The 14,009-nt window shown below is 46.5% G+C and overlaps 2 protein-coding genes across 2 annotated transcripts in view; both read right to left on the bottom strand.

Annotated features, from left to right (window-relative positions):
* Window positions 1-199: 199 nt before the first annotated feature.
* copa (COPI coat complex subunit alpha) lies at window positions 200-10,229 on the bottom strand. The gene is made up of 30 exons (XM_076148385.1): window positions 10,014-10,229; window positions 9,600-9,713; window positions 9,445-9,518; window positions 9,223-9,303; window positions 9,029-9,105; window positions 8,727-8,836; window positions 6,917-7,026; window positions 6,646-6,745; window positions 6,244-6,462; window positions 5,785-5,935; window positions 5,613-5,679; window positions 5,442-5,517; window positions 5,186-5,268; window positions 4,790-5,015; window positions 4,527-4,665; window positions 4,276-4,438; window positions 4,003-4,149; window positions 3,679-3,868; window positions 3,487-3,582; window positions 3,288-3,376; window positions 3,011-3,134; window positions 2,823-2,906; window positions 2,591-2,697; window positions 2,307-2,453; window positions 2,020-2,160; window positions 1,726-1,908; window positions 1,466-1,576; window positions 1,126-1,287; window positions 839-1,033; window positions 200-573 (listed from the first exon to the last, which is right to left on the bottom strand). Exons 1-30 carry the CDS (start codon window positions 10,051-10,053, stop codon window positions 514-516), a joined length of 3,666 nt encoding a protein of 1,221 aa, XP_076004500.1. The 5' UTR covers window positions 10,054-10,229; the 3' UTR covers window positions 200-513.
* Window positions 10,230-10,531: 302 nt separating this feature from the next.
* pex19 (peroxisomal biogenesis factor 19) overlaps window positions 10,532-14,009 on the bottom strand; it is a 4,124-nt gene continuing 646 nt past the window's right edge. The window contains exons 2-8 of the mRNA XM_076148882.1: window positions 13,623-13,699; window positions 13,211-13,373; window positions 13,041-13,126; window positions 12,753-12,929; window positions 12,499-12,669; window positions 12,277-12,321; window positions 10,532-12,066 (exon numbers count right to left, since the gene is read on the bottom strand). Of these exons, the coding sequence (XP_076004997.1) occupies window positions 11,980-12,066; window positions 12,277-12,321; window positions 12,499-12,669; window positions 12,753-12,929; window positions 13,041-13,126; window positions 13,211-13,373; window positions 13,623-13,699 (806 nt within the window). The 3' untranslated portion in view covers window positions 10,532-11,979. The remainder of the gene's footprint in view (window positions 12,067-12,276; window positions 12,322-12,498; window positions 12,670-12,752; window positions 12,930-13,040; window positions 13,127-13,210; window positions 13,374-13,622; window positions 13,700-14,009) is intronic.

Genomic DNA, 14,009 nt, shown 5'->3' with positions numbered 1-14,009 from the left:
CAAAGGAATTTCTCCCTCGCCCTTTTTACGATGAATTTTAAGATTATACTGTGTGTTCCGGTCATTTGCCACCCTGTCACCTAACCACTTCCCTGTGTTGAGTAAGGTTATTGCTATGATAACCATAAACTTTGAGACACAGCAACAGTTTGATCTTTAGTCTCTTCAGTCACAAAGCAGAAACCCACAAGACACCACATTCTGTTAATAATGATCATTTATTGTAATTTCTCACATCATTCCCATGGTTAATATAAGTCTAAAGAGAGACAGAGACATTTAAACTCTGATATAACCACAACAGATTTAGCACAGAGATAAAGCAGAAGCACTAACATGACAAAGCTTAAAATGAGGAAGGATCAGATTGCTGAAAGGATTATATAACATTTCCACAGTGGGAGCAAACACACTTGCCATTTCTATTTCTCTAAATATTGTTTTATTTGCGCTGAATGAGTGTTTGAGTTTGATCAGCTTCTTTTTCTTCTTCTTCACCTCTCTCGCATGCGCTCAGCGGAACTGAAGGGGGCTCACACGCAGTCCGATCACATCCTTGCCGATCTCCGTTACCTGGCAGATGAGATGAGGTTAAAGGTCAGGAATACAGCTGATGTGGCAAACACGATCATAATTATGTCATCTTTTTGAAAACAATGGTAACCAATGATGTAATTTGCATTTTGTGATCAACCCTGCGGATATCTACATAAAGATAGAATTCAAAAACTACCCATTCCCTTTTTACTTTCCTGACTGTGTGTGTGTACACATAATCCACTACTCTACAACTACTACTTCAGGTTGAGTGCAGTTCTACATGGCTCTCCTGATGTACCTGTGTGACCCGGCAGATCTGGCCCTTGTATGTTGGGCAGTAGCAGGCACCAGACAGTGGGCACTTCTCAATGGGACGTCCGCGGTACAGGGGAACAAATGAGGCGGCGCACAGATCAAATGGATTATGGGGGTCATAGCTCAGCTGGTGGGCATCCGTCAGGGTCTTCTCACAAGCGGCCAGAATCTTGCGAGTCTGAATAGGAAGGAGAAATTAAAACTTTACCGTCCAAAAATATGAAAAAATGACCTCCGAGTGAATTAAACTACAGTTGTGACACCACCAACCTGCTGTGCGACGTCTGGCTTCGGTCCCAGCTCCAGCAGGCGGCGGGCAAAGCCGGCGGCCGTCTTGAAGTTGCGCAGTTTGAAGAAAAGGTTCAGAGCTGTACGCAACACCAGGACCATGTGAACCGGCTGCAGATTACAGTGGGTGAAATAAGCAGCCATCTGTGGGGGGGACAGAAACAGAAAAAGGTTTGTGGATGAAACAGGAGCGAAAATACAATCACAATGATGTTAAGTTATTTTTGTGCAGGTTCTGGCTATTGTTAGTAACTCAGTCCATTACAGCAACCGCACTAAACTAATACCAGCCTTTGTCCAGACGGAGGCCACAGATTCTTACCTCACACAGCCTCTTCTGCTGTTCCAGAGTGTCTTTGGGTAGTTTCTTCCTCTCCGTCTCCATGGTCAGACCCACAATGTACTCTTTGCAAATGGTGATCAGCTGCTGAGCCTGCAATACACACAGATTCCAGATGTAAACCCAAAGTTTTTGAAACAGTCGAGGCTCTGTTCATCGTCGTGACCTTTCCTCTGCACTTGTGCCACAGAAGCAGAACAGTCTTATTTATTCATTTGATTCACAGCAAGTCTGGTGCTCACCTCTGCGATCTCTTGCTTGTTATCCACAACAAGCAGTGGCACGGAGAGCAGGATGGCTCTAAACCGTTCAACCGCGTCCTCAAACCGCCCGGCTGTGGTCAGCTGGTAGCACTGCTGAAGGCGGGCAATGAGGTCAGAGAGGCGCAATCCCACAGCAGGAAGCCCCTGCTTTGCCCCACAGTCCTGAAATAAATGAGAAACACAATCATTAATTGATTTGTAGTGCTTATTTTACAAGGACTGTTGACCAGCAATACAACAACAGGGGAAGATGCGGGTCAAATAAGGCTGTACCTTCCAGTTCCTCTGAGGATGACCACGCAAGCAGGGCAGCGAGGGCAGGCCCAGGTAACAGGTCCGGCCTCTGGAGAGCGTCTGCATGAAGAGCGACTTGTACGATTCGAAGTTTACAACGCCAACCTGGTCGTGCAGCAACTGTGGTGGAGTGGAGGAACAGAGCAGAAACATGAATGACAGCTTTGGGTTAAAGCGGTGTGGGGCCTCGCCTACATTAAATAAAGCTCAACAAAGAAGGGCAAAAAAACAAACTGTGGGAAGTTCACATCTCATGATGTACGTACTCTCATGGCGGTTTCGAAAGATCCAGCCAGAATGTGGTCCACTGGCAGTTGCGAGTTGTTGCACCATGTTTGGGTTGGACTCATGCCCTTGGTGGGCGGAACAAAGAAACCGTCCTCAGCCCCTCCCCCTGCACCAGCAGGGATGTCCTATTGGTTGGGAACAAGGGAACATGTTCATTTGTGTAACATACTCAATTGATCAGCTACAGCGACATTAGAGAATAAACGACGACTTAATGTTTGGAGACAGTTCAGAAGCTTGATAACAGTTAAATGTTTCCTACCAGCTCTGGAGGAAGGTCCAGATCCTCCTCCACCTCCCAGCCTCCTCCCTCCTCTTTTCCCGCGGCACCTTCACCCCCTAAGGCCTCCTGGGCATCCTCGAAACCATCTGAAAGAAGAAGAAAGGAACATTAATAAGAATATTAAAAACACAACATATTAGCTTCTGTGGGTCAGTCTGCTTACTCTTTAGTCTACTTTCCACTATTTTGTGGTCAGGTTAGATTGAATTACCTTCATCCAGCTGGAGTTCAGCATCCTCTCCCCAGGAGCCTCCAGGAGCATCCATATCCTCTGCAGCCATCTGACCTGCCTTTCCTACAACACAATACATTTCACGTTATTAGGAGAGCAATAAATTTAACTTAACATAAACAATCATTGGTCTTTGATTAAAGACAGTAGTAGGTGGGTAGACTCACCCTTTGCTGCAATGGCTCCCTCAAAGAAGCCCTTTGATACAGTGAGCAGAGGCCAGTTGGTGTCCAGAGGGTTGATGGGTGGAGGAGGCTGCAGCAGCTGGGCATTGGCATCAACCTCTGGCACCTACAAGATAAAAGATGGCCCAAATCATTCATTAAAAGACAATATGATCAAGTGTCTAAACACTGTGCTGCAAGTGTTATGCATCATGTCAGCATGTTACTCTTTTTCTCATTGGTATGAATTAAAAGGTACAAAAACATTCTCTCAACACACCGTCTCCTTCTCTGGATCAAATGTCTCCTTCAGTGCCTCAGCCTCTTCATCGAGCCCATGGGTGGCAGCAGTCAGGTAAGCCAGAGACTCTGGAATTACACAAAGGTTAGACTGTGTGTGCACTGACATCAGGTTAGCTTTCAACAACATAACAAATAAATGATGTGTGAAATGTGATGCAGGTGACGTCTGAACTCACTCTGTCCACAGTTCTTGAGGATGCGGACCCTCTCACTGACGTCTCCCAGGTAGAGAGCTGCCTGGTAGTGACCGCTCATGTCCTTCCTGATCTCAGCTACAAATCACAGCGCACACATAATACACAATATAACTGATGAACGCAACACACACACACCTCCAATCATATCACAATGCTAAATCCCTTCTTTACCGATCTTCATCATCTTGCGCAGCTTGGCCAGGTTGCCAGTGAGGAGGTAGAGGAAGGTGAGCTTGTCGAAGTTCTTGGTCCTCTGGTAGCACATCTCCACTACCTGGTGGTGACCCTGCAGCAGGGCAGCCTCACCCAGACGCTCCCAGCAGCTGCGCTCATCAAGGGCCTTTGCTGCTTCCAGCGCCACCTGAAGGAACGACAAGAGAGTGAACTCTGACCCCCACCAGCACCTCATCACCTTGATTACCAATGAGGGACATTACAACACTGATGTGTCTAATGAAGTTAGTAAATCATTCTATGTTGACCATCACTGCCCACCTCAATATTGCCGCACTCCAGAGCCAGGCTGAAGCGAGTCTTCTCATCCTTGACAAAGTGCAGCGCCACTTCAGGGTAGCCTTTCTTCTGCAGGTAGGCAATGATGGACTGGCCCACCAGCTTGGCATTACGCACCATGTGGAGCACCTGGAGGGGACAGTAGTGTACCGAATGAAGTCAACAAAAGCATTCAAAGTGATAGGTAGAAAATCAAGGACAAAGATGTCAAGGGCAAAGATGTGACAGAAACCAAAGCAAACCTGATGGACCCACCTCATCATACTTGCGGTTCACCAGGGCCAGTTTGAAGCGGTACTCTGTGGGGTCGATGGTAAGGACACGTGGTCTGCACTCCCTGTCCAGGCAGTAAACACTGTTTCCTCTCACACGGGTCACATAGATGGGCAGGTCCAGGGTCCTGATGATCCCATGATCCCTGCAAGGACACACACACATTTTAGCACATTTTTGGCTACGCCTCGAGGGTTGGAGGAGGCCTGACAGATCTCCCGGGCAGCACGTACCCAGAGGTGAGGGCATATTTGATGTGGTTGGAGGTGGTGTAGATGAAGACTCCGCTCTCGTCCCAGGCGCCACTCTTCACTCTGATGTTCTCATGAATGTTGCACAAACTCTCCAGTTTACGGTTGCAGATCATGATAGCTGAAGGACAGAACAAAAAGCCGCTTTGAAAAACAGTACAGGCAGCTCCTTGTAATACTGTGTGTAGTCTCAACGTTTCTCAATGATCTAAACATGTCTACACGTCTTACTCTTTGGTACCCACCGTGTTTAGCCAGCAGGGCCACATGGCTGGTGTCGGCGCTCCACACCACGTACTTGACCTTGGCGATCTTGACGGTGGCCAGCGAGCGTTTCTGCTGCACATCGAACAGCGTGACACCGTCGGCGTCACGCAGCAGCAGCGAGCCCGTGCCAGCATAGAAGATTTCCTCGCAGCTGGGGACCTGCACCTTCTTCACAATCTCATTCTTCAGGTTCTTGATCAGCAGCTGCAATGCAGAGGAAAGTCAAATGAAGAAAGCTGGAGAAGATAAATGGAGACATAACAGATGTGCAACAGGCAGATCGGTCTAGAGATTCAGTAAAAAAAGTAGATATGAGTAAAAGGACATTAGGTCATTGATGCCGGATTTAATCATCAACAAGATCACAGACTTACAGAGTGCATGCGGTCCAGAACAGCAAATCTATTCCTGGCCACCCAGACTGCTGTCAGACCAGAGGAGCGTTTCCCCTCCGGAGCTGAGGGAAGACAGAATCAGCATAAACCTCCTCCACCAAGTGCAATCTACTTACAGGGCATCTATACAGTACAGATTAGTGCAGAGATGTACTACGTGAAAGGAACATAATTAGCTGCTAACTGTGTGTAGAGATGAACAATGTTGAAAACAGTAGAATTGGGTTTTCTGTACCATCGGGGTTCTGAGAGTCGCTCTCTTTGGGAATGGAGTACAGGTCATAGGTGCTGTTCTCCAGGTTGGTCGCCCTCTGCAGGAGGTAAGGAACACGGCATAAGATGGACCGATGTGTTTGTACATACGTCTATGTGATCTGTCAGAGTGTATTCACACAGAGATACTCACAGTGCAGAGCAGGACAGCATTCTCAGCAGGGTTGTAAGACATGCTGAACACTGGGAACTTGGACCCGCTTGGAGAGGAAAATATACAAAACATTTACAACGTGCACATAATCAGAATGATACAGGACAGCGCCTTTAACAACACTGACATTTCAAAATACAGAGACACACACCTGCGCAGCTGCATGACGGCCGTGTCCTTGCTGCTGTTGAAGTCGAGCTGGCGGAGGAAGCGGTCTTTGACGTAGTACAGCATGTTACCGTACACGGCGTAGGCTGGACGCTCACGCTCCAGCTTGAACACTATCATGCCACTGTCGTGACCTAAAGGAGGCACAGACGGCATCATTATCAGAAAGACGGATGCAAGCAAGTTCAACACGACTGGCAGCCAGATGCAAGTACGATAATTCCTTGTCCGTGTCCATAACCAAAATGTGCCAGCAGGTGGCAGTGGTGCTCTATTTCCTCCCCTGCATGCAGGGTATCAAGTCTACGTTCACTAGCAATACACATAGTAACATAGGAAGATTTGGTCAATAATCATGCATACTGAAATGTATTCTGAACAGGAAACTGCACCTCTGTCCTTTGTTTTATTTGACAGTCACAGAAGCACTGCTGCCACTTACCAGCAGCAAACAGGTTGAGGTTAGGGTGAGCACCGAGCACCCAGAATCTATCGTGGTCCCGCCGGAAGGTCTGCACCCCAGTCCTCTTGGACATGTCCCACACCCTGATGCTCTTGTCCTCAGAGTTGGACAGGATGAGCTCCTGGCGCGGGTGGAAGACGGCACAGGACACGTTGTTGTAGTGGCCGCGGCACGTATCCAGCTCCCACGCCTTGGACTCTGAGGTGAGGAAAACAGAAAGGTGAAGAAAACATTCTGGAGGAGAATCCAGCATTTCATTCAACCGTCACCTTGACCATGAGCCATACTTTAATCTTTAAGTGCATAAACAATTGTCACTCAAAACGTGCAGCAGAGCTCTGCTAGTGTCACGTGACGTCTACACAACACAACACCACCCACCGTTCATTCTCCAGATCTTGACCTGCCTGTCGTCGGCTCCAGACACGATGAGAGGCATGGTCGGGTGGAAGGCTGCCCAGTTGACCCCACGGTCATGACCCTGCACACACACACACACACACCAAGAAAACTCAAGTCACATTGACTGCCCTCTCTGTGACAAATGTGTTTCAAAGACAAATTCCACTAAAACAGCTATATGTTTAAAATTCACTCAACCTGTAAAGAAACTCAATCATACAAAGAAATTGGGAGTCGCCGACATTCTCACCTCAAGAACGTGCTTGACGACAGCGTCTGAAGCCCCGAACAAGTCGACGCCAGAGATGCCGCGTACCTCCGTCTCCACGGCGCCAGGAGACAAGTTCTTCCTCCTCAAGCCTGGAAACCAACATTCAGAGCACGGCGTGCAAAGGCGGAGCCACAGTCATGTTACACACGGGTACAACCGCAGTACAGGGAGGCAGGAGAGGAAGGAAACAAGGTACACGTTAAGCAACAATTGAATACGAAGCGATATCAGTGAGGGAAGGAGTCAATGGAGGAAACTTTTGAAGCCCAACTGTTGGACTGCTGAACACACGCAGGGTTGAAACACACCAATGCAATCTCTGTTCTCTCATTCCCCACCACCTTGAGTCTGGAAACAACCATCCATTGATTGGGTTAGCGAATCACTGGCATAGAGAGGAGAATCCCAGCTCCCTAATCATTGGATTCAACACCGGTGCGATTACGCCGATGAAGTTCCAGCCTCAAAAAAACGGGACGACGACGTTTGAGAAAACAAGTTTGCGTTTGTGCTTTCCTGCCCGCTGAAACGCGGCGGTGAGCAGACAGTTCAACAGGATGGAGAGATGACACAAGCAAGAGGGATGGCACTAGGAACCCGTGTGCAGGTGCGGATGTTTCCGGGCAGCGTATGGGACAAAGGGGGACACAGGGAGTGCGTGGACTTGGCTGATGGGTGGGCGGATGGGCGGATGGGCGGGTGGTGTTGTAAAGAGATGCTCTGATGGGGCGTTGGATGTCAGAAACATGAGCAGGTTTAATGGTTTAGAGAGCCCATGCATCTTTCCGTCAGGATCTTTGACTTTCTTGCAGAGTTAATTAATTCTGACATGTCGCTGTTATGAGTTAGCAATGAGGTTGGAACAGTACGGCTACTTAGGCTTTGAGAACGCCGTTATGTGTTTAGTTTCTGTAATACAGCCAGTCGTGCAAATTTCATGCCAGGAGGAATACAACTATTGTAACTTCAGTTTTAAGCATCAGATCAACTTTTAAACCAGTTAGTAGTGAACAATATAGCTCTTCCTACATTCTACACAGCCACAGCAGGCAGAGTAATGAGAAGAACAGGGTGTTAGACTATACTCCTGATGCAGTGTGTGTGTGAGAAATGCTAACCCACCTTTCACCTGCATGGTTTCCATTCATGCAATCAAAGTGAGCATTTCAAAGTATGAAAGCAGGACATCAAGTGGCCACACAGGCTGGGTGTCAAACTGTGACAGGTGTTCAGTATTTTGTTTGTTTTGTATTACAGTCAAAGCACTGGTACTAGTGTCAACAGTTTCTGATTGACACCGAGCCCGGTGACACGATGTGAGGTACAAAAGACAATCCCCTGAACAGCAGTCAGTCAGTCACAGATGTTCAGTTACAATATGAAGGCATGACAGCAGATGTGATCCTGTTAATTGGTTAATTTGTGAGACTTTAAAGAGAAGGAAGGACAAGTAGGAAACAACATCAACAAAGATATTAGCATGCAAAGGCACAGAAACACCTCTCCTCTCCTTGTTGACTAATTTAGTTCAAATACTCCATCTATCCTTCTGGAGTCTTCTAATGGCCGTTCTCTCTCTGTCTGTCTGTCCTGAGTGGAGAGGTGTTTCTGTGAACAGCCCACAGAGATTTGTTCTCTACAAGCAGGAGAGGAAGAGGAGGTTCAGAGCTTGATTTTCGCCTCCTTCCTCCATCTTTCTCATCCTTGGCACCACTCTGCCCCCCCCCTTACCCACCCCTCCCTCAGACCAGCCCGCTGCTCTGTGCTCCACTTTCCCCCAGACCCTCACCGGAGATATCCCACACGCGCACAGTCTGGTCCAGACTGGCCGACACCACCAGATCCTCAGATGGATGGAACTGAGCACACATCACATAGTGATTATGGCCCGTCAGCACACTGTGGAGGAGAAGAGGGGAGAATATAATAAATATATAATAACTTATGTATCTCTGTATCTTTACCTTGAAGGTCAATGAGATGTTTTTTCATTTAAGGGTTTCAGTTTTCAATGACACCCTTTACTTTTTGTGTATCTCAAGATGAGCAGTTTCCCCACATGTTAGTGGAGTATCCATCAGTGTGTCTTACCACACGCAGGTCCTGGACTGCCAGTTCCAGATGCGGATGGTCTGATCATCTGAGGCACTCAGAATCCAGGGGTACTCCTGTAGAAACAAATGGGTTTTGATTTCCTACCTCAGAGCAACTTTTCTGCCCGAGGTTGAGTGTGCAGTAACACATATTAATATACATATTATATGCATCACAACATTACAACTCACATGGTGGAAGAAGGTGGTCCTGATGTAGTCAAGGTGACCGAGCAGAGTGAAGAGGCAGCGTCTCAGTTTGTAGTTCCACACCTGGACAAAATAAGAAATAATTACTCACTTTAATTTTAAGTATTTATATTAGAATTCTGCATTAACCTGTGACACTAATACAAAGAATGTGTCTATATATTGTATAATGTTACAGCAGTGTTGATGCTTCAGCAGACTCACCTTGATTTTGTAGTCATCTCCTCCAGACACAAACAGAGGCTGCTGCTTATGGAAATCAATTCCTCTGACAGGTCCTGTGGGGGGAAACATGTCAAATTAGACACGTATGGTAGTAAATACTGTAAACACATGAGTCCAATAGTCCCCCGCCTCACCATCGTGCTCGTCAAACTTGTCAATCAGCGTGCACATCCGATAGTCCCACAGCTGGATGACTCCGTTGTGTAAACTTGCAAGGACCCATGGCCTCTTAGGGTGGAAGCTCAGGCCTGAAATGCAAAATATTACAGTATTTCAGAGAAGAAACGGCGTCATAGGAATCTGAAGAGTGACAGCTGGGGAACGGGAAGCAGCGCAGTTATAGCTAACTTTTAGCTAATGAGCCCCTATTACATATATAAATAAAAAGTGTGTACTAAATACACCACGAAATATGATTAAACAAACTACATTGTCAAACGTTTGAGTTGACAGAAGGATTTAACTTATTATATTCTATATTAGACGTGTCCCACTTCTAGCTGTTTGAATTTTCGCTGCTAAGCTAACAGCAGCTAGCAGCGTCTTACCTTTAACTCGGGCCGACTTCGTTTCAAATTTGGTCAACATGGTGACGAGACAGCGCTGCGTTTAATCCGTCTTACGCTCCGGCAAACTGTATTTTCACCCGACTCGTACAAATGAACGCGGTGTTCCAGAGGGATGGAGTCCGGCGGCCTGCTCTGCTCGCCTTCGCCCGTTCAGATGAATCCTCTTTTCCTGACACGTCGCCCGCTTTGTCTTCCTGTTTGGGACAATAAAGTTTTACATTGACAATATGACGCAGAAAGCTCCACGGCGGCGCATAGAACTACAGCACATAGAACGGATCTGACGCGTCATATCCATTACGTAACCATTTTAAAGTGTCATAAGTTCAAAAAACATATTCTTGTCCTGTGTGACATTACAACCAGAAGGACCAGTAACAGACCCGGTGTATGTTAAATCCATGTGGTACATTTGGTAAATATACTGTATATACTGTTAGTAGCTCTATGAAAAAGCAGATCAGAAATTTTACTACAGATAAGAAAAGAGACAAATCAATTTTGCATTATCCTCTCACTTTATTTTATAGTTATATTTACAAAGTACAACAAAATCAAAAACAGTACTGTGAAATAACGGTTTGCACTTTCAGCTGTGCGCTCTGGGCCCTGAGAGTTGAAAAGCTGTCGTATGGCTCCCATGACGACGCCCAGCAGCCTCACCAGCCTCCCCTCAGCTGTGTCTGGGGAGGATTTGATGTATTTGCGGCGCACGGCTGACTGAACCCTTTCACAGTTGCCGTTCAATTGATGGCGAGCCGGCGGTCAGCACGTCTGCTGCGTGGGTTCCAGACCTCTCTACGGTCTGTGCAGCAAACCTTTGTCCCATGGCCACAGCGGCTGATGAAACAGTCACAGCAGTTAACAAAGCGGCTGCTGGAGTAAACAAACGCTTTGGCCATAGCAAATGCTGGAAATGTCTGACCGATGATGTCTCACTCAACAACACTGTACCTGCACCTCTCACATGATACACTGTGAGGAGGTAAGCACTGCTGGCAGCCTTAACTTTACCTCAGGGATTATAATTAGTTTCAGGACATGGATAAAACTTTGATCCAATAGTAAACACTCCAGAATTCCACTAAAATGTTAGTCCACCCTCTCAGGACCGCCACACCAAAGGAGAAAAAGAAATCACTCTGCACAGGTAAACAATGAGGAATACAAGGGTGGAACTCTGCACAGTATCTTAGTCTAATGATCAATGAAACCGCAGCAGAGGCATGAATCCAGTCACTGCAGATAAACACACTGGGAGATCACACTGGGGGAATGGCTCACAAAAACTTCTAGTGGAGTTAGTCGTCACCTTTTGGATTCTTTAGTTACCAAATATATAATTTAACATGTTGTTTTAAATATGTTAATCAACTATTTAATCACAATAACTGCAGATATTAAGTTTAATCTCTCACATCATGTACAGAAATGGAGGCGTGTGTGTAATTTCATGTCTCAAATCCAACATCAAACTGACTTTGTGTAATTCTGGCACTTCAGCAGAATCTTGACCTTCTAAACGCATGAAATTAGGATTTTTGCAAAGGCGCCGTTTTATCCCGTGAAAGTCGCCTCATAGACTTCACGAGAGGTCAACCAGTGCTGAAAAATTAGTGTGTGTTTCATTGGAACGGAATGTGGTTAAAACCTAAAGAGCGAGGGAGCTACGAACAAACTAAAGCAGAGATGTTCAAATGTTCTCAGGTGTGCGCTCAGTGATTTGTGTTGTGACAGAAGCGTTCCTGTTGGTTATTCTTGTCGTCACCGTTTCCGCACCAGACCTCCGAACCTCGAGGGAGAACAGAGTCACCGGTGGGGTGGTGGACGATCTCTGCCTCACACTCTGTCGTCGCTCCTTCTCACCTCGCTCCCTCCGTACCACTGACGCGCACCCAGACCAACCCCGTCTTCAGGGCCTCGGCTTAACCGCGCCGTTCACGCGTCACATGACCGAGCACTGGTCTGCCGACGCCGCCCCGGGGCCTCCTGGGAGGTTGAGGGACTCCATGTCGAAATTAAGGCCAGGAGGCTAGAAGAGGAAAAGCGAAGACTGCTGTCATGTCTGAGGCCTACCTACACCTTACTCTCACTTTGACCCTCTATATTGGCCTTAATGTATATATACTGTGTGTAACAAATGAACAAAACCTTAATTCAAAGACAACCTTCTTACTTTCAAACTATATTTCCATTTCTCAAACAAATTCAAACTCAAAGCACAGAGATGATGCTAACTTACCGCGTCACCTGCTAGCTCTTTTGGTGGCTGACCCAGTTCCTGCAGCTGGAAAGAAAAGCATCACATTCAATCAGAAGCAGTCAAAGGAACCGCACCTATAAATTTTTCGTTTAATTAAAATATAAAGGATTTACACAAAGAATACAGATGTTGGCCGATTCATTCTCTAATTTGGAGGTCAAACCCATCTGAAGTGTCTGAGCAAAGATTGTGCTGCGTCACCTGCTGCATCAGATCCATGATGTTCTCGAACGTTCTCTCTTTACTGGCTGCTTCCTCATCCTCCTTCTCAAACTGCTGGCAGATTTCTCCCATGATCTTGGCCTGCTGCTCATAGCGCTGGCAGTCCTCTGGGCTCAGGCTGGGCTTGTTGGCATCCAGCCACTCTGGATACTGTAAAGGTAAGTGCCTGTGTGAATACTAACAGAGTACTGTACGTTACAGAAGGTGGTAACTGCTATTACATGGACTCTCACCTTAGTAGTGATCTCTTTGAGAGATGGATAAAGCACTTCCTTAGAGAGGAGATTCTGCATGATGGACTGCATGATGGGCAGGATGTTTCCGTCATCGCTGCCGCTGCCTTCACCGCTCTCGTCCAAGCCGAGGCCTTCCAGAGCCTTGACAAGATCATCTCCAGCTAATCCAGTGGACTGTGAGACATAGGAGAGGCCAACATTACAAAGGGAAGGTGATACCGTCACATGTACACAAAGCGCCTCCAAAATATTCCACAACAGCCGCCTTGGTCTCAGTTGACGAACCTGAAGGTTATCTGCATTCTTGGCGAGGCCACGGAGGGTATCTTTAAGACAGTGAGTGAATTCTTGTTGGGAGGCAGTGTCAGTACCTGTATGAAACATTTAAATACCATTTACACTCAGGATCAAGGCATAGTTATGCATGCAAAACACATGGAAAGTTTGGACCTTACCAACTTTCCCCGCAGCTTCTGACAACTTCTGGAAGTGCTCCAGCAATTCTGGCTCCTCCTGTGCCAGCTCAGACATGGCCTTCTCCCATTCCTCTTTGGCCTGAGACGCCATGTCCCCCTCGAAGAGTGTCTCAAAGAACTTGCTGTCCTCCAGCAGGGGGGGCTACACAGACAGACAAAAAACTCCTACAGTAAAAATTGTTTTATAGACGTCAGCGATCTCTCAATTTCTGTTGCAGGAACTTGGGAACTCAAAAAAATTCAGTGTCTTTTTTTCACACGAACATATGGGCGACAATCTTCATGGAATGGGGACATTTTCCCATTACATATTAGGGATAAATATGGAAAAATATGGGGGAACAAACTGCTAATTTGTTACCACTACATGTTTTATGGACAACAAACTGACCTTCTCATCGCTTTTGGCTGAAGCTGCAGCTTCAGGGGCTGGAGGGACAGACGTCTTGTCAAAGTCATCCAGAGCACCTATGAGGAGGGAAGACATTAGTTACACAGCTAAAATTACATTTGAAATGGAACAGTTAACAAAGAAATCAAATCAAATCTCAATCCTTCGTCAGTTTTTAGGTCAATGGAAGGCACAAATATGTCTCCAAACAGCTTGAGTATACAAACTGCATGTTCCTCTCTGGGAAGACAACAGTATAGTAAAGTATATAGAGTATAGTATGCTATAGGTTTTTGATATTTGATCAAATAAATGTAGCTTTCAAAGAAACATTCCATTTGGTTTCCGCACTTTTGTCAACATCAACAATTTCAATGGAAATGATGG

Source organism: Genypterus blacodes, unplaced genomic scaffold, assembly GCF_046128005.1.
Source record: "Genypterus blacodes isolate CSIRO-AG114 ecotype Tasmania unplaced genomic scaffold, CSIRO-AGI_Gbla_v1 ptg000005l_1, whole genome shotgun sequence".
NCBI classification, from domain to species: domain Eukaryota; kingdom Metazoa; phylum Chordata; class Actinopteri; order Ophidiiformes; family Ophidiidae; genus Genypterus; species Genypterus blacodes.
The sequence above is the reverse complement of the archived record's forward strand: the minus strand, read 5'-3'. Positions and strand labels throughout refer to the sequence as shown.

What these genes read in the sequence shown, in the direction of transcription:
- copa (XM_076148385.1), bottom strand. Translation starts at nt 10,053, where the DNA reads ATGTTGACCAAATTTGAAACGAAGTCGGCCCGAGTTAAAG. An exon ending in CAGTCCAGGACCTGCGTGTG is followed by an intron (nt 8,837 to 9,028) that starts GTAAGACACACT and finishes TCTCCTCCACAG; the next exon opens with TGTGCTGACGGGCCATAATC. An exon ending in AGCCAGACGTCGCACAGCAG is followed by an intron (nt 1,034 to 1,125) that starts GTTGGTGGTGTC and finishes CTTCCTATTCAG; the next exon opens with ACTCGCAAGATTCTGGCCGC.